Source organism: Nycticebus coucang, chromosome X (assembly GCF_027406575.1).
Source record: "Nycticebus coucang isolate mNycCou1 chromosome X, mNycCou1.pri, whole genome shotgun sequence".
Classification (NCBI taxonomy): Eukaryota; Metazoa; Chordata; class Mammalia; order Primates; family Lorisidae; genus Nycticebus; species Nycticebus coucang.
Window position 1 is genome coordinate 133,579,152 of NC_069804.1, and position 20,686 is coordinate 133,599,837.

Here is a 20,686-nt window from a genome sequence, read left to right on the forward strand (position 1 = left end):
GAGCTCAGGCAATCCACCCACCTCAGCCTCCCAGAGCGCTAGGATTACAGGCAGGAGTCACTGTGCCTGGTCTTCTTTTTTCTTTTTGAGAGAGTCTCATTCTGTTACCCTGGGTAGAGTGCCATGGTGCCATAGCTCTCTGCAACCTCAAACTCCTGGGCTTAAGCGATCCTCTTGCCTCTGCCTCCCAAGTAGCTGGGACTACAGCTGCACACCACAACACCCCACTAGTTTTTTCTGGTTTTGTTTTGTTTTGTTTTTGTAGAGACAAAGTCTCACTTTACCGCCCTCGGTAGAGTGCCATGATGTCACAGGACTCACAGCAACCTCCAGCTCTTTAGCTTTCGCGATTCTCCTGCCTCAGCCTCCCGAGCAGCTGGGACTACAGGCGCCCGCCACAACGCCTGGCTATTTTTTGGTTGCAGTTCAGCCGGGGCTGGGTTCGAACCCGCCACCCTCGGTATATGGGGCCGGCGCCCTACTCACTGAGCCACAGGCGCCACCCGTTTTTCTGTTTTTAACAGAGATAGAGTTTTGCTCTTGCTCAGACTGGTCTCGAACTCCTGAGCTCAAGCACTCCACCCGCCTCGGCCTCCCAGAGTGCTAGGATTATAGGCAGGAGCCACTACTCCCAATGCACATGGCCACTTAGGCAAGATGATAGTTTTCACTCTCACTTTTCTTTCCTCACCTACAGAAAACATTTCATCTCATCAAACCAAATGAGGAATGATTCCAACTTTTCAACTTACTCAGCAATAGTTGCTGGTCAATGATGAAGTCATATTACCTTGTGGCTTCAGTTTGCTTTTATTATTAAACACCCTCTGTACTAGCACAAGCCTGTTATAAAGGTCACCTCCCATGTGTGTTTCCATACTTCCTAAAACATAACAGGATGAAAATCAAGATCTAAATAGAAATTAACAAGGTAAGCAGCCAAAAATTTCCAGATCTGGTAACCTTTATTTTAGTGTGCATCAGCTAGTAAAAGAAGGTCAGTCTATCTGTTCTCCCACAGACATTTCAGCACTAAACACTTACTGCCATGGGTCCTCCAGTAATTAAAATACATGCACACACACACACACACACACACGCACACACACAAAAGGATGGTGTGGGGGCCCTTGCCTGTAACCCTAGCACTCTGGGAGGCTGAGGCTGTAGGGTCACTTGAGCTTAGGAGTTCAAGTCCAGCCTGAGCAAGAGGGAAACCCTGTCTCTACTAAAAACAGAAAAACTAGCAGGGCATTGTGGCAGGCACCAATAGTGCCAGTTACTCAGGATGCTGAGGTAAGATCTCTTGAGCCCAAGAGTTTGAGGTTGCTGTAAGCTATGACACCAGGGCACTCTACCCAGGGAAACATAGTGAAACTCTGTCTCAAAAATAAATAAATAAATAAGGCTGGGTGCAGTGGCTCACACCTATAATCCTAGCCCTCTTGGAGGCCAAGGCAGTGGATTGCTTGAGCTCACAAGTTTAAGACCAGACTAAGCAAAAAAGGCGAGAGCCCGTCTCTACAAAAATAGAAAAACTGAGGCAAGAGGATCGCTTGAGTCCAAGAGTTGGAGGTTGCCGTGAGCTATGATGCCACAGCACTTTACCCAGGGCAACAGAGTGAAACTCTATCTCAAATACACACACACAACTAAGTTAGTCTTAACTAGGGAAAAAATATAAAACATATGTTATTAACTGAAAATGTTAATCCTTTTTATAGGGAAGACAAAGGCGTCTTTTGCTTTTGAGTAGCTTCTTATTCATATTCATCATCTATCACTGGGCACCCTCATCAAGGCTTGAAAATTTGACTCTGCTATTGATATTTGTTCAGACAACCATTTATCAGTGATCTCTACATATCTTACAGGATACATAAATACTGAATATAATTATACCTTGTGTATTAAGTACAATAGATGTATACCTAAAAGCTGTTTCTAAATCAAACCTTTTCAAGTGCATTGAACTAATTAGCTACTTAATGGAAATCAATAGAAGTTGGGCTACAAAAGTAAAGAATTGTTTTGTAAATTAGTCACTCTCAGTTGGGTTAGTAAGTTCATGTGTTTATATAGCCACTTTTTTTAACAAGTGAAACGTGGTATTTTTTATTTTACAATTTATAAGTGCTAGAAAATTGGTGGCCAGTATTCTGTAGCTTACAACATCCATCAGCATTCATCTATAGAGATGAAACAGTAAAATAATTACAATTTACACATATGATTGAATCCGAGAATTGGAAGAGACTTTAGAGATGAAGGATTCCAACTTTCACTGAAGGCAGGAAGATTGCCTTCGATAGATCCATCTGATATATCCCTTAGATGCTCAAATTCAGCATATCCGTAAATGAACTTGTGATGCTGATCCTCACTCCCACAAAGCAAAACAAGACACATAGAGCACATTTGCTCCTCTTCTGATTTTCTGTATCTGGCGATTATCAACATCCAAGCCTAGAAACCTGAGTCTCATTTACACGTTTATCACTTCAACCACTGGTAGCTTCCTGAACATTCTGTTTTATTTCATTTACATATTTGTATCTCCAGCTAATTCTACCTGCTCTTTGAAGGCACTGTTTCATAGTTTCATTCACAGCATGGTGCCTCACCCAAACTAGGTACTGTATTTCAATAACTATTAGTGAAGCACCCCTTAACCAGAAGAAGGGAGCTAGCATGTATTGAGCACCTCCTGTTTTCTAGGTACTCAAATAAGCACTTTACACATTATTTCACTAAATTCTTTCAGAAAGCCTGTAAGGAAGTTACTATTACTATGTCTGTCTTTTAGTTAGGAAACTGGGGCTTAGTGTCATTAAGTCAATCAACCAAGAACATACATACCAGATCATGGGTCAGTCTAATACCGATGCCTGTGCTCTTTCCCCTACACCTTTATTTCAATCATCTCACCTCCTTCAATGAAGTTTATCTTGACAATTTGTGAGAGGACTTCTAAATAGCATGTTTCTCTTCTATTTTTGTGTCCCTCTTGAGTTTCTCTCAATTTGCCTAACTCACATTGCGTCCCTTCCAGAGTCACATGTCTCTCTTCAGACCCATCTCCACATCACACTGCACTTTTACTACTATTTCTTCTAGAAAAGTATGTCTGCATTCCTCAATGTCTGTCTTGGAAGCTACCTGGGTTAGTAGGGAGTATTGCTGAAATGCATGTGTATGTGTTGAAAGCTATATAAATATAATTAAGAGTACCACAGTTTTCCTAAATCTTAGGAGGGTGCTATATACATTCTTCTGTACAGAGGAAAAGCTCTCGAATTTTGCCCAGAGCCCTAAAATTTGTTCCTGAGTCAGCATGACACTTAAACTTCACTGTGAAATTAAACTTGGAAAAGTAGGAAAGTATGCTATGGATGAGGAAAATGCCTTGGTTAAGGTCAAAATAAGTTTTTTGTTTTGTTTTTGAGACAGGACTTTGTTCCCTGTTGCCTGAGCTGTAGTACAGTGGCATCATCATGGCTCACTGCAATCTCAAACTCCTGGACTCAAGTGATCCTCTTGCCTCAGCCTCCTGAGTAGCTGGGACTATAGGTATACACAATTTTTTTAGTAGAGACAAGCTCTCTCTATGTTGGCCAGGCTAGTCTTCAACTCCTGGCCTCAAGCAACCCTCCTGCTTTGGCCTCCCAAAGTGCTATGATTACAGGCGTGAGCCACAGCACTCAGCCTGAAATAGGATTTTTTTTTTTTTTTGAGACAGAGTCTCACTATGTTGCCCTTGGTAGAGTGCCGTGATGTCACAGCTCACAACTTCAAACTCTTAGGCTTAAGCAATTCTCTTGCCTCAGCCTCCCAAGTAGCTGGGATGCCCGCAGGCCCCCGCCACAATGCCCAGCTACTGAAATAGGATTTTTTAACCAGTGACATCTGAACATCCTAGAACTGCAGAATGTTGTGTGTATGCCATATATGAATTTTTATGGGGAGAGGGTTGAGAGCTATGTATAAGAGTCCTTGAAAGGAAAACACACACACACACACACATTGGTGCTCTAAAACAACCTACCTTAACTGATTTCACTCCATAAAGAATAGGAATACTATAAGATGGTTACTGTCTGTTACTTATTGTAAGTAACTTCTCTATACTGTTTATATTCTGTTTGATTTTATTATCATATAATAACTGCTTTAGCCAATTTTGGAGAACTGAATACATTTTTCAACTTCCTCAAACATGTGTTTAATCATCTCTCATTTATGAGGTTTCCCTGTTCTAGTTACTCCTAACTTTTAGCATCCTTTCAACTATCCTCTATTTTCCCTACTTCCCTGATTACCTAAAGTACCTTTACAGTACCCTTTAAATCATTATATCATTTAATTTTCACAACAACTCTTTAAAAGTTAGGTACATTATTACAAGGAAAGATAAGTCCAAAGTCATACTTGTTTGCAAGTAACAAAGCTAAGAATGAAGGCCAGGTGGTGGCTCACCCCTGTAATCCTAGCACCCTCGAGGCTAAGGTGAGAGGACTGCTTGAGGCTAGAAGCTCAAGACCAGCCTGTGCAAGAGTGGGACCCCTTCTCTACTAAAAACAGAAAAACTAGCTGGGCATTTGTAGTCCCAGCTGCTTCGGAGGCTGAGGCAAGAAGATCACTTCAGCCCAAGAGTTTGAGGTTGCTGTGACCTATAACACCACAGTACTCTATCCAGGGCAACAGAGTTACTCTGTCTCAAAAAAAGAAAAAAGAATAAAGTTTTAAATCAAAATTTAAAACTTTAGCCAGGAGGATTGGCACCCTCCCAGACCTCCATAAGAGCTGCGCCGGGACCCGGGATCGGCACCCTACCAGACCTCCATACGACTTGCGGCGGGACCCAGGATCGGCACCAGCCCGGACCTCCAGAAGAGCTTCACGGGGATGTGGGATCAACACCCTCCCAGACCTCCGGAAGAGCAGCCTCACGACCCATGATCAGCACCCTCCCGGACCTCCGGAAGAGCAGCCTCAAGACCGATGATCAGCACCCTCCCGGACCTCGGGAAGAGCTGCGCCTCCCCATGCCCTGACCAGGAACTCCAGGAGCCTGGCAACCCTGCCTAATCCCTCCTGTACCCTCCCTGCCTCCACACCAGCCCGCTCGTCTGGCCAGGGACTCTGGTAGCCACATGCCCTCCAGAGCCCTCCCTACCTCGGTGAGGAGCCCTTCTCCTACCCAGAGGCTGCTGGAGCCTTGGGCCCTCTGTGCCAAAGTCACTGGGTGCCAGGCACTCCCAGAACCGTGTGCACCACCCCCCGCCCTGTTGCTGGATCTGGGAGAATCACACTCCGGAGCTGCTCCCACAACCAGAACTCCCTGGCTAGGGCAGCCCCAGAAGAGCTACACAGGGTCATTCCCTACAAAGATCCAGCAACAATAGAGTGATTCCCCTGGGGTCTAATCTCAGAGAGACACCACCCCAACTCTGAGGACGGCCAGAGGCAACGGTGAAAAATGATCATGAGGCGAAATCAAGGGAAAAACTTTGGCAATATGAATAATCAGAGTAGATCAACTCCCCCAAGGATCAATGGGGCAGACACAGCACAAGATCCTATGCACAAATAGCTGAGATGTCATAAATTGAATTCAGAATCTGGATAGCAAATAAGATCAAATTAGAATTCGAAGCAGTACCCAAAAGATGTCTCAAAAATTAAATGAATTCAAAGACTAAATGACCAAAGATTTTGACACATTGAGACAAGAAGTTGCAGCCCTCAAAGATCCGAGAAACACAGTAGAATCCCTCAGTAACAGAATGGAGTATGCAGAAGAAAGGATTTCTGACATCAAAGACAAAGCTTTTGAACACTCCCAACTCTCAAAGAAGAGGAGAAATGGAGGGCAAAACAGATCACTCTCTCAGAGAGATCTGGGATAATTCGAAGAAAACCAATATTCGTCTTATAGGGATCCCCGAAAGCAATGAAGTGGCTTCACAAAGCACAGAGTCTCTTCTCCATGAGATTATGTAAGAGAACTTTCCAGACATGCCAAGAGATTCTGAAATTCAGATACCAGACAGTTTCAGAACTTCAGCATGACTCAACTCGAATAAGACATCCCCTAGACACATCATAATCAATTTCACTAAAGTTAATATGAAGGAGAAAATTCTGAAAGCAGCCAGACAAAAGAAAACCATTACCTATAAGGGGAAGAATATTAGAATAATTGCAGATCTCTCTGCTGAAACCGTTCAAGCTAGAAGAGGATGGTCATCGTCTTTGAATCTCCTAAAACAAAATAACTTTCAACCCAGGATCCTGTACCCAGGTAAACTGAGTTTCATTTATGATGGAGAAATTAATCCATCATAATGACATTCACATGTTGAAGAAATTTGCCACAACTAAACCAGCTCTCCAGGATATTCTCAGACCTAGCCTCCATAAAGACCAGTGTAATCCTCCACCACAAAAGTAAACCCACACAGAAAATTTTGATCAAATCCCAACTTCCATAGTCGCAAAAGGATTAAAAATGTCCACCAGAGACATGATTGCAAGAGGGACTTTACCTAACAATTGAAATCAGTGTAAACTGGCTTATTGTACCCTCATTGAGTCCCCAATGATAAAAAATAAACAAATAAATAAATAAATGTCCACCAGACTCTTGAAAGGCTTATCCATACTCTCAATTAATGTGAATGGTTTAAATTGTCCTCTAAAGAGGCACAGGTTGGCTGACTGGATACAAAAACTCAAGCCAGATATCTGCTGCATACAAGAATCGCATCTTACATTAAAAGACAAATATAGACTCAAGGTGAAGGGATGGTCATCTATACTCCAGGCAAATGGAAAGCAGAAAAAAGCAGGAGTTGCAATCCTATTCACAGATGCATAAGGCTTTAAACCAACCAAAATAAGGAAGGATAAGGATGGACACTTCATATTTGTTAAAGGTAATACTCAACATGATGAGATTTCAATTATTAATATTTGTGCACCCAACCAGAACACACCTCAATTTATAAGAGAAACTCTAACAGACATGAGCAACTTGATTTCCTCCAGTTACATAGTAATTGGAGATTTTAACACCCCTTTAGCAGTGCTGGATAGATCCTCCAAAAAGAAGCTAAGCAAAGAAATCTTAGATTTAAACTTAACCATTCAACACCTGGACTTAACAGACATCTACAGAACATTTCATCCCAACAAAACTGAATACACATTCTTCTCATCAGCCCACGGAAATACTCGAAAATCGACCACATCCTAGGCCACAAATCTAACCTCAGCAAATTTTAAAAAATAGAAATTATTTCTTGCATCTTCTCAGACCATCATAGACTAAAAGTTGAACTCAATAACAACAGGAATCTGCATACCCATACAAAAACATGGAAGCTAAATAACCTTATGCTGAAAGATAGATGGGTTATAGATGAGATTAAGAAGGAAATCACCAAATTTTTGGAATAAAACAACAATGAAGACATGAATTATCAGAACCTCTGGGATACTGCAAAGGCAGTCCTAAGAGGGAAATTTACAGCACTGCAAGCCTTCCTCAAGAAAACAGAAAGAGAGGAATTTAATAACTTAATGGGACATCTCAAGCAACTGGAGAAGGAAGAACATTCCAACCCCAAATCCAGCAGATAAAAGAAATAACCAAAATAAGAGCAGAATTAAATGAAATTGAAAACCAAAGAATTATACAACAGATCAATAAATCAAAAAGTTGGTTGTTTGAAAAGATCAATAAAATAGATAAACTTTTAGCCAACCTAACCAGGAAAAAAAGAGTAAAATCTCTAATTTCATCAGTCAGAAATGGTAAAGATGAAATAACAACAGACCCCTCAGAAATTCAAAAAATCCTTAACAATTATTACAAGAAACTTTACTCTCAGAAATATGAAAATGTGAAAGAAATCAACCAATACTTAGAAGTACACCACCTACCACGACTTAGCTGGAATGAAGTGGAAATGTTGAACAGGCCTATATCAAGTTCTGCAATAGCATCAACTATACAAAATCTCCCTAAAAAGAAAAGCCCAGGACCAGATGGCTTGACATTGGAATTCTACCAAACCTTTAAAGAAGAACTAGTACCTATACTACTATACCTCTTCCAAAATATAGAAAAAGAAGGAATACTACCCAACACATTCTACGAAGCAAACATCATCATCTTGATCCTTAAACCAGGGAAACATCCAACAAGAAAAGAAAACTATAGACCAATATCACTAATGAATATTGATGCAAAAATACTCAATAAGATCCTAACAAACACAATCCAACAACATATCAAAAAAATTATATACTATGACCAAGTGGGATTTATCCCAGGGTCCCAAGGCTGGTTCAATATATGTAAATCTATAAATGTAATTCAGCACATAAACAAACTAAAAAATAAAGACCATATGATTCTCTCAATTGATGCAGAAAAAGCTTTTGATAATATCCAGCATCCCTTCATGATCACAACACTTAAGAAAATTGGTATAGAAGGGACATTTCTTAAACTAATAGAGGCCATCTACAGCAAACCCACAGCCAATATCATATTGAATGGAGTTAAATTGAAATCATTTCCACTCAGGTCAGGAACCAGGCAAGGTTGCCCATTGTCTCCATTGCTCTTTAACATTGTAATGGAAGCTTTAGCCACCACAATTAGGGAAGAAAAGGTGATCACAGGTATCCATATAGGGTCAGAAGAGATCAAACTTTCGCTCTTTGCAGATGACATGATTGTATATCTGGAAAACACTAGGGATTCTACTACAAAACTTTAAGAAGTGATCAAGGAATACAGCAATGTATCAGGCTACAAAATCAACACCCATAAATCTGTAGCCTTTATATATACCAACAATAGCCAAGCCGAAAAAACAGTCAAGGACTCTATTCCTTTCACAGTAGTGCCAAAGAAGATGAAATATTTGGGAGTTTATCTAACAAAGGATGTGAAAGATCTCTATAAAGAGAACTATGAAACTTTAAGAAAAGAAGTAGCTGAAGATGTTAACAAATGGAAAAACATACCATGCTCATGGCTGGGAAGAATCAACATCATTAAAATGTCTATACTACCCAAAGCAATATATAATTTTAATGCAATTCCTATCAAAGCTCCATTGTCATATTTTAAAGATCTTGAAAAAATAATACTTCATTTTATATGGAATCAGAAAAAACCTCGAATAGCCAAAACATTACTCAGAAATAAAAACAAAGCAGGAGGAATCATGCTACCAGACCTGAGACTGTACTATAAATCCATAGTGATCAAAACAGCATGGTACTGGCACAAAAACAGAGAAGTAGATGTCTGGAACAGAATAGAGAATCAAGAGATGAATCCAGCTACTTACCGTTATTTGATGTTTGACAAGCCAATTAAAAACATTCAGTGGGGAAAAGATTCCCTATTTAACAAATGGTGCTGGGTGAACTGGCTGGCAAACTGTAGAAGATTGAAACTGGACCCACACCTTTCACCATTAACTAAGATAGACTCTCACTGGAGAAAAGATTTAAACTTAAGACATGAAACTATAAAAATACTTGAAGAAAGTGCAGGGAAAACTCTTGAAGGAATCAGACTGGGTGATTATTTTATGAGGAGGACTCCCTAGGCAATTGAAGCAGTGTCAAAAATACACTACTGGGACCTGATCAAACTAAAAAGCTTCTGCACAGCCAAGAACATAGTAAGTTAAGCAAGCAGACAGCCCTCAGAATGGGAGAAAATATTTACAGGTTATACCTCCGATAAAGGTTTAATAACTAGAATCCACAGAGAACTCAAATGTATTAGCAAGAAAAAAACGAGTGATCCCATCTCAGGGTAGGCAAAGACTTGAAGAGAAACTTCTCTAAAGAAGACAGAGACACAATCTACAGACACATGAAAAAAAGCTCATCATCCTTAATCATCAGAGAAATGCAAATCAAGACTACTTTGAGATATTACCTAACCCCGGTAAGAGTAGCCCACAAAACAAAATCCCAAAACCAGAGATGTTGGCATGGATGTAGAGAAAAGGGCACACTTCTACACTGCGGGTGGGAATGCACACTAATATGTTCCTTTTGGAAGGATGTTTGGGGAATACTTAGAGATCTAAAAATAGACCTGCCATTCGATCCTATAATTTCTTTACTAGGTATATACCCAGAAGACCAAAAATCACAATATAACAAAGACATCTGTATCAGAATGTTTATTGCAGCCCAATTCATAATTGCTAAGTCATGGAAAAAGCCCAAGTGCCCATCAATCCACGAACGGACTAGCAAATAAAAAATTGTGGTACACGTATACCATGGAATATTATGCAGCCTTAAAGAAAGATGGAGACTTTACCTCTTTCATGGTTACATGGATGGAGCTGGAACATATTCTTCTTAGCAAAGTATCTCAAGAATGGAAGAAAAAGTATCCAATGTACTCAGCCCTACTATGAAGCTAATTTATAGCTTTCATATGAAGGCTATAACCCACCTATAGCACAAGAATATGGGGAAGGGGCCAAGGGAGGGGAAGGGAGGGGGGAGGTTAGGGTAGAGGGAGGGTAATGAGTAGGGTCACACCTACGGTGCATCTTAGAATGGGTACATGCGAAACCTACTAAATGCAGAATACAAATGTCCACATACAATAACTAAGAAATTGCCATGAAGGCTACATTGAACAGTTTGATGAGAATATTTCAGATTGTATATGAAACCAGCACATTGTACCACTTGATTGCACAAATGTATACAGCTATGATTTAACAATTAAAAAAAAAAAAAAACTTTGGCCAGGTGTGATAATCCATGCTTATAATCCCAAGAACTTGGGAGGCTGAAATGAGAGGCCAGGAGTTCAAGACCAGCTTAGGCAACATAGTGAGACCCTGTCTCTAATATATATTTTCATATATATATATTTAAATTAGCTGGGCATGGTGGTGGTGCCTATAGTCCAGGCTACTTGGGAGGCTTTGACAGGGGGATACCTTGAGCCCAGGAGTTCAAGGGTACTGTGAGCTATTATATGATTACACCACTGCACCCCAAAGCTATGTGACAAAGCAAGGCCCCATTTCAAAAAAAAAAAAAATTAAAACTGTAGAGCTGCTAGTGCTACAAAACATTATCAACAAAGGAAAAAGACAATTCACAGAATAGGAGAAAATATTTGCAAATCATATTTTATGGGTCTAGTATCTAGAAATACAGAGAGCTCTTACAAACTCAAATAATAAAAAAATACAAATAACCCAACTGAAAAATGGACAAAGGATTTGAATAGACATGGGCAAAGGATTTAAATAGACATTTCAAAAAAAAAAAAAAAGATTTACAAATGGCCAATAAGCACATGAAAAGATGCTCAATATCATTAGCCATTAGGAAATGCAAATTAAAACCATATTAAGACACTACTTCACACTTACAAAGATGGCTATCATAAAAAATAAACAAAACCCAGAAAAGAGCACATGTGTTTCAGGATGTGGAGAAAGTGGAACCCTCATACATTGCTGGAAGGAGTTTAAAATCATGCAGATGCTTTGAGAAACAGTCTGGCAGTTCCTCAAAGGGTTAAATGTAGAGTTACATATAACCCAGAAATTCCACTCTTAGGTTTATACCCAAAAGAATTAAAAACAAAGCTCACTCAAAAACTTGTACACTAATGTCCATAGCAATTGTATTCATAATAGCCAAAAGGGAACAACCCAAATATCCATCAAATGATGAATATATTTTAAATTGTGGTATATCCATATAATGGAATATTATTTGGCTATAAAAAGGAATGACATACTGACACATGGTACAGCATGGTTGATTTTTGAGAACACTATGCTAAGTGAAAAAAGCTAGTCACAAAATACCAAATATTCTATCATTCCTTTTCTATGTAATGCCCAGAATAGGCAAACCCATAGGAAGAGAAAGTAGATTTAGTGCCTGCCAGTGGCGAGTTCTGGAGGGATGGGGGATGAAGGGTTCTGGAAGGATGGGATTTAATGAAGAATGACACTAATAGATACGGTGTTTCTTTTTGGAATGATGAAAGTATTCTGAAATTAGATAGTAGTGATGGTTGCACAACTTTGTGAATATACTAAATTGTATCTCAATTTTTTAACAAAGAGATTCAAACCCAGGTCTGTCTGCCTCCAGATAGTTAACCACTATGCTATACTGCAACTGTGCAATTATGTAGTATTTATGAACCCTATTGGATTGCTTACTCCTTTTGATTGTATTTCCAGGTCAGTGATTCCTTGTTTAAGCTTTGTAATACCCTAGGATATCTGTAATTATTAAAAAGGGTCAGAAAATTCTCAAAAAAAAGAAAGGAAAATTCTCAGCTCCCAATTTTTATTCATTTAAAAAAAAGTGACACCTGAAAAATATTTTACTCCTATTATCATGAAATAGATTTAGCAGGAAGAAGTGGCACAACAAAAATTAAACAATGGAAGAATGTTGCAACTTCAAAAAGTTTGTGAATCACTCTATATAGAGTTAGAGAGTGTGCTAATGATAAAGGTGTGAACCTGATAGGGTGTGACCCCAGGAAATGTAATTGTGAGACTTTTGCATAAAAATGCACTGATGAAATGCCTGGGAGGGCAGAGCCAATTGCCATATTAAGAAAAAATGGACGCCCACATCCACACACCCTGATTAGTTCCCTTCCAAATCATTTAGTTACTGTCATGTAGTCAAATATGTATGTTTATGCATTTGCCCTGGATCTATTAAAAAAATGTTTCCATATGGTTCATCTTTACCCTGCACACTCCCCTTCAGGTTGAGACGTCTGAAAACTGTTGATGAGAATAAACTATAGGAAGTATCACATGGCTGTGTGACTGAATAGAAATATAGAAGAGTATAATCAATGAAGATGATAAAAGCAATGCATTCTACACTTGAAAAGACTGATTTCATCATTGCCCTCCAAATCTAACTAACTCTGATTAAGAGAGAAGCCATGGTCTACACTTGGCAGAATTCTAATATTTCAAAAGTTATTGAGTATAATTAAATGTCCACTTATTTCAACAGTTAATACTCCGTCTGGTTTTCATCGTCCAGATCTGCAGAACTTGGCTCTGAGCTTTCACTTCCTCCCAAGGAGCCATAATATCTCCTTCCTCACAGAAAATCCATGAGTTTTTGAAACCAAGCCTAATCTCTGGGCTGTAGATTCAGAATTCAGCTGAGTTGTAGGGTTGTTTGTTTTTTTTAACAGTTAATATAAAGTAAACATTCTTCAGTATATTAATATTAAAATGTCCTATAAGCTCTTCCTTAAAGTACTAGAAACTGTCTCCCAGCCTTGGGAGATGAGCAAATGAGTCCACGCTTAGTCTGATGTTTCCTCAACTGTAAAATGTTCAAGTTGGACTAGAATCACCAGATGATCTCTTTAAGATGCTTTCTGGCTCTGACATCCTATTACCATAGAGCTTTTGGTCTATCTGCTACCACATAGGAAAGACGCCTTAGATTATTATAAAATAGCTCCTAAAAACACAAATCTTATTAAATGGACATCATCGCCATAGGAAGTGGAAATAAACAAAATACATTACGTTCTCTTGGCTGAGGCGGGTGCTGAAGTACAGTGGTTTTGTCTGTTGTACTTCAAGAAAGATATAATGGATGTTCTGGAAGGCAACTAAAAGGGAGAGAAGTCCTGTGGGAATATAAACTAATGGGAACATCTCCTGGGACTGAAAAAGACAACAACCAAATCCCAAAACACTATGATTAGAATAGGACCCCTTGAAGCTCAAAAAAGATCATGTGGGGACACAAACAGCAGCCATTGTATAGAATTTGCACTCTGTAAGACAGAGAATGAAAATAGAAACCTAGAAAGAAAGGGTCTGGGTGGCCAGCAATCATAGTTAATAGTAACAGTTACAATCATAAGAGGGACTTTACCTAACAAATGCAATCAGTGTAATCTAATTCTTTGTACCCTCAATGAACCCAAACAATAAAAATAAATAAGTAACAATTACCTTACATTTGTATATCATTTTAGACTTTTCAAATGGTTTCAAAGCCATTATCTTATTTGATCCTCATAACAGAGCCTGGTTGTAGTCCTGGATCTAAACCAAATTAGCTGAGCAATCCTGGGTAAGTCATTTTAAACTCTTTTGGCCACAACTTCCTCATCTATGGAATAAAAAATACTTGTCCTACCCATCTCACAGGCTCTTTGAGGATCAGATGAGGATAAAAATCTAAGTATTAACTTGCTTTACAAATACATTCTCACCACACATTCAGAGATGACAGATACAAAGCAAGTTATTAAGAAAAGCCAAAATGTTATCCCAAACACATAGTTGACATAATGAAGGACAACCACATTCTCCTGTAAGATTTCTTTCTGGAGGACGATGGGTCTGACTGTGGTATTTCTTATGCTCATGTCTTCCCCTTTAGACTCAGATTTCCCCCACCCCCAACAATTATGTCTCTTCTTTCCTCTTTAGCTTTCATCAGTCATAGGGAGAACTCAAAACAGGAGGTTGATTACCTGCCTAATAGGTTAATAAAGCCTTCTTAATATTTTAGAATACATGGATTTAATGATATTCTTTTCAATTATTAGCTCCTAAATCCAACCAGTGGGTATTTTGTGTCATCATAAAACTAAAATGAATATTATAATAGCAGAACTAAAAGTCCTAAATCTACTACAAAGACAAAAGATTAATTTAAGTAACCAAGAAATGAATTTGCCAAGGTAAGCTGAGGTAACACATGATAATTGACAGGAATATTAAATATAATTCATAACACCTTTATCTTAATGCAGATTACACTGACAATTGCAAAACTGGGGAACAAATGGAGAATAAACTTAATTTACCCACTGGTACCAGTATAGCTTTCCATCTTTTCCAGGACTGCTTTTCCCAACCTCTGTTACCCAATGAGCTATCTACAATTTTTTAAATGTTCAGTGGTACACCTGGACGGGCAGTCATCTCTACCACCACAGAATAAAACTGCCAAAATATGCATGTAAGACACTCTGCTGAAAAATTACGCTGAGAGGGCCCCAAGTTCAGATCATAAACAAGGGACAGAAAGCAAGGGCCTACTTGAAATCAAGCCTCTACTTCCCTGGGAACCACATGGATCCTAGCAATACTGAACAAAGGGTTATAGACAAAGTGATTGAGGATTCTGAACCTTACACCATTTTGCTATCTCTAGGCTATTCATTATAATATTCAGACACTTCCTTGTCCTGAATTAGCATTGTTTTCCAGGTCAATACATTACACTCCTATCTGGGCACACTGCAAATACTGGGATTTTACACTTCTGGAGATTATATAATGTGTTTGTTATCAGATCATCTGGTCTCTGGAAAAGGATGAACCAGAGACTGGGGTGCTGTTCATCAACCAGAATAGTTGGACTACGGGAAAGAGGCTGAGTGAGACAAAGCCCAAGGTCACGCAGTTAGAGCCCTGCAGGGAGACAAGAACTCAAATAGGATAACTACTTCAAATGATATTTTGCTAACCCACTTAGGCTGAACCAACATCCTAGTGTATATTCAGGTAAACCCCACATGCAGAAAAGAATGATGGGGTGTTGGCACATTATTCAAAATCCCACCACCGTATTTTAAACATCTTATACCATAATATAGGATTTCTAAGGGAAAATGCAGGCTGGGTGCAATGGCTCACACCTGTAATCCTAGCATTCTGGGGGGGGCAAGAGGATCACTTAAGGTTCAGGAGTTACAGACCAGCCTGAGCAAGAGGGAGACTCCGACTCTACTAAAAATAGAAAAAAATTTCCAGGTATAGTGGCAAGCACCTGTAGTCCCAGCTACTTGGAGGGCTGAGGCAGGAGGACAGCTTGAGCCTAGGAGTTTGATTTTTCTGTGAGCCATGATGACACCACTGCACTCCAGCCAGGACAACAGAGTGAGACTGTCTTCAAAAAAAAGCAGGGTGCGGGGGTAGGGGGGATGCAGAAGCTGGGAGATTGACTACCAAGATTTTATCTGCCTGTGGTCATGAAGGAGAAAATGGAAAGAGAGAAACAAGTAGAAAGAGCATCAGACTTCCAGAAACCACAAAAACTGTTAATGTTTTGGCTCGGCGCCTGTAACTCAATGAGTAGGGAGCCGGCCACATACACCAAGGCTGGCGTGGTCTGCTAAACAGCAATGACAACTGCAACCAAAAAATAGCCAGGCGTTGTGGCGGGTGCCTGTAGTTCCAACAACTCGGGAGGCTGAGGCAAGAGAATCGCTTAAGCCCGAGAGTTTGAGGTTGCTGCGAGTTGTGACGCCACAGCACTCTACCGAGGGCGACATAGTGAAACTCTATCTAAAAAAAAAAGTTAATGTTTTAATATATGAAAGTAGAGAGAAAAATATATATTGATACTTGGAGGACAGGGTACATAAAAAGGAGACTAGTAATTGGGGGGATTAATTGGAGGTGAAATTTCTTGTCTCAACACCACTCTGGTCTTCTCACTTGCTAGCAAAACCCAACATGCTGGTTCAGAAATACTTTTCTAGTCTCTTCTGTACACTGCTAAGTGATGAACACAATGTTTTTTAAGAGATCTGAAATACACCATCTTGGTACCAAAATTTCATTCATCAAAAAGTGAGCAGTTTTTAATTCTCCTAAACTGTTGTAATCCAGAATCAGCATATTACACCTAATATTTTGAAAACGCAATGCTTTAAGCCAAGACATCCTGCTTAAGTAAGGAGGTGCTTCATCAACAGAGGCTCATTCTCTCGTTTGCACAGAAAAAAGAGCAGAACCTTAACACTAAGTGGAAATGGAGCACCTCCTAGCCTCTACTAGTAACTGAGTGGCACAGCCCAACAGCTAGGAAGTTACCAAGATCTATAAAGATTGAATGACAGACACACACAAGGCCAAGCAGGTACCTCCAAGAACAGCCATTTGAGATATATTCGGTGCCTCAACCCTGTCCTCACCCTTTATTGGACTCTATGTCCCTGTTGAGAAAAAGAGAATGAAAAAACAACATTCTCTTCTCTTTACCAAGCCAATGAGGTTCACTGAGCGATGAAGACATACTCCTTCTGTACTTTCCTGTCAATTGTTGTAGTGTCAGCAGATTTTATGGGAGGAGGGATGAGGGAATGGACAGGCTCACTACCCACAGCAATATTTGTATGCAATTATGAGACTCCACTGGCACTACTTTAGGATCTGCAAGTTGGAGCAAGCTTCCCAGCTCTTAGAGGAGGGATTAACTAAACCAATTCCATCTAAATTAATTTGCACTGTTCAGGTGATATGTTCATAAAGCAACCGAGTCGCTCTGATTTGTGGCAGTACTTCCCAGAGGTGGCCCTGGCAAGGCACAACATGCTAGATGAGAATTCTGGTAGTCATGAAGGTAAATAGGAGGGACACAACCATCCCTGCATATCCCTGGCCTCTACCCATGTCCTGCATTGTCCTTCCCTATCCCAATCCTGGAGCTGCAAGTAGGTCTAGAACAAACAGAAAGCTGAAATACTAAGTCAAGTCTGGGGCTTCAGCCCAGTTAGCAGGACTCTGCATCTTACATAGTATAGGTGCTTAATAAATATTGTTGACTCCCTGCTGCTAGATGCTAATTGTGCTTGTACCTAAAATTATTTATGCCTCTTTTTATTAGAAATTAACTAACTTCCCCCACACAGTCTAAAAATGGGTGAGGTTATGGTTTCAAATGAGACTGACTCAGATTGTTAGGTGAGAATACATGAGCTATGATTCAAGCTTCAACTTAAAATTACCACCATAACTCTATATACCTACCGAGTTGTATGTATGTTCTTATTCAGTTGTATATAAATTGAAAGACAAAACAAATTTAGTGCCTATGTATGATGATAGATTTGGCTCCCAGGAGGGCTAACAATGGCAGAGTAAGGTTCTCAGTAAGCTAGGGTTCCTACTTATACCCAGGCAATCTACTAACCCAATAAAAGGTAAATGAAGTGCTTTCTTTGTAAAGTATAATGCTGAGGATTTATAGAATGCTTTCATCTTCAAAGGACCAAGCCAAGACCCACAATACCCAGCATACAATATTATGCTTTCTACACAAGTGCACCAACTATAAAAGAAAGGTCATAGGAATGTCTTAAGGTCATAAGCCAATGCAACATCAGATTTGGGATGAACTCTGTTCTTCCTGACTCTTGGACCTGTATTTCAACCACATAAATCAAATTGTGAGGAACAATCAGAAGGAATCGAATTCACATTATATATCCATATTAAGTTAATTGATTGGGCAGGAATAAACAAAATAGTAAAAAGACTACTTCCCCCTCTTGGCAGTGAGGAGTGGAAAGGAGGTAGAAAGGGGGACTGGGGTGGGGGTAAGAACTGGGGTGAAAGAAACGAGTCCCAAAACAGAAGAGAAGTAGAGGTGGAAGCTCCCTATTCACCAATTCCCTTCTGTTGGAACACTGAGAACTGATCAGGGTACTGAGGGCAAAACAGAGTGGGGTTAAAGGCCCAACGTAATAATCAAAGGAATGAAGACCACACACAGTACTTTTCTATTTACACAGGTTAGATATATTCCTTTATAAGGGCTCCTCCTCAGAGACACACAGCCAACACCACAGCCTCGGCTCACGTTCAGAAATCCTCGAAAAGGGGAAGTGGTTGAGAGGCAGCACGCTGCATGGCTGAGAGACTGAGGGTGCACAGGTTGATGTGGAAAGGCTGGGGCAGAGAGGCTATGGTGGGAGATCTGGGTGGGCAAGTAGGAAGAAGGTGAGTGATGATGAAGACGGGCAGGGGAGTGTGGCAGAGAGAAGTGAAGAGCCCAATGACCGACCCCAGTATTCCAATTTCCTGCTCTAAGAAGAAATGCCTCTGCAAACTTAAGTGCTGCACACCAAGTGCTAAGTAACCCAAACCTTATCATCACCAGCAATGTTTCTGTAAATCTATTCCGCCGTTATTTACTTAGTTCTTAACGAGCCAGGAATGGAAAAACCCCACCTACCCCGGGTCAGTCGCAGTCTGTTCGGTGGATACACGTTAAGTTTTCCCTCACAACCACCGAGCTGGTTTCACAGCTAGGCCAGAAATAAGGAACCACCCAAACGGAGACTGGAGGATCGCTCCCCTGGCAGAAAAAGGGATTAAGTTTCGCCGGGCCTCCCCGCCGGCAGAGCGTCCGCAGCACGGCCGGCCGCTGCGCCAGCACCGCCCGGGAGCCGGCCGGCCGGGGGCGCCGCCCGGGCAGACGAGGCTGCCGGCCGCGGGAGCGTGGGAAGGCGGCGGTGCCCTTTCCCAGACTCGCGCCCAGGCGCCAGGGGAGCCGCTCGACTGCCCGCCCTCGGCCCTGCCGCCCAGGAGGCCTCGGGCCGCCTCCGCCTGGCACGCGGGAGAGCAAACTCCGTCCTGGGAGGGCAGCGGCAGGAGCCCTGGCCCCACCAGCACCACGGGGAGCCGGAGCCAGAGCCGGGCCGGGCCCCCAGCCGCCGCCGCTGCCTCGCGGGCCCGGTCACCCGCCCCACCGAGCCCCAGAGTCCTCGGTCAGCGTCCGGCCCCAGCGGCACCTGAAGAGCAGCCGGAGCTGGGGCCGAGCCCTCGGCGACATTCGACCCCCAGGGCCCCGGCGACGGGGCGCGTTTTACCCATAGCGTTCCCAGGTGCCAGCCATCTCCTCCGCGCGCCCCGGGGCGCTGGGCGCTCGCCTGTCTCCGCGGCGAGCTGGCTGGGGCTCCGGCGCGAGTTCCTGGGCCGCGGTCGCCGCCGCCGCCGCCGCCACTCTAGGCCGCCGCCCGCCTTCGCCGCCGCTGCCTCTACCGCCGCCGCGCAGCAGCCGGAATCCGCCAGCCCGCGCTCCCCGCAGGGGACAGCACGGCGGCCGCGATGCTACAGCTGCTGTGTCTCCCGAGCTAAACTTAAGGAGTTTTCTCCCCTCAGTCCAGGGGCAGCACCATGACACCACGGCGGCACCACACTGTCATTTCCGCCGCCGCAAAGGAAAAAAAAAAGGCAATCCCTTCGAAAAGGGGGGTGGAGTGGGGAAAACAGGGCTGGGGCTGACAACCTAAGGGAGCACAGGGAAGGGCTCCGGCAGAAGGGGCGCTCGGCCACCTTCCCAAGCTCACCTTCCGCCGCCCCCGCCACTCCCAGCTCCCCCAGCCCCTCCTCTGGAGGCGCGTTTACATGTCTTCTCCCCTGGCAGGAGTGACCGGAGAAACCTGAGCAAGCCAAGGCAGGGGGTGGGTGGGGTTCGGGTTACTACAGTACCTACCAGCTGATTCCAGCAACCTTTTCTCCAGCGCCCTGTCATCTTGAAGGAAGACATACCAAGAGGAACCCAAGCTGGCGTGTGTGTGTGTGTGCGTGTGCGTGTGTGTGTGTGTGAGAAAGAGAGAGAGAGAAAGTGCAGAATGTGTGTGAAATGCAGGAGGAAGACTAGAGGCAAACTCTTCTTCCTCCCGCCACCCAGGCTACACAAACCCGCAGGTTAGAATAAGGAAAAGGCCTTTGTAATCCGCAATGAGAAGAGAGTGCCTGGGTCCACCGCACAAGTCCTGCCTGTAAAGCTCCTCTATGCAAAGTTAATTACAGAGTAAAACAAAAATAGTGGAGGAGACAGAAAAGGGCAGACA

The 20,686-nt window shown here is 42.0% G+C and overlaps 1 protein-coding gene across 4 annotated transcripts in view; it reads right to left on the minus strand.

The window, feature by feature from the left end:
• The window catches only part of MID2 (midline 2), a 124,986-nt gene extending 104,570 nt beyond the window's left edge, over positions 1-20,416 (minus strand). For 2 of the 4 annotated variants that reach the window (XM_053580218.1, XM_053580215.1), the window contains exon 1: positions 19,700-20,252. In XM_053580218.1, coding sequence (XP_053436193.1) covers positions 19,700-19,703 — 4 coding nt within the window. In that variant the 5' untranslated portion in view covers positions 19,704-20,252. Of the gene's footprint in view, positions 1-19,062; positions 19,186-19,699; positions 20,253-20,325 lie in introns of those variants that run through there. The other 2 variants (XM_053580217.1, XM_053580216.1) reach the window with 2 other exon arrangements.
• Between the last annotated feature and the right edge of the window lie 270 nt (positions 20,417-20,686).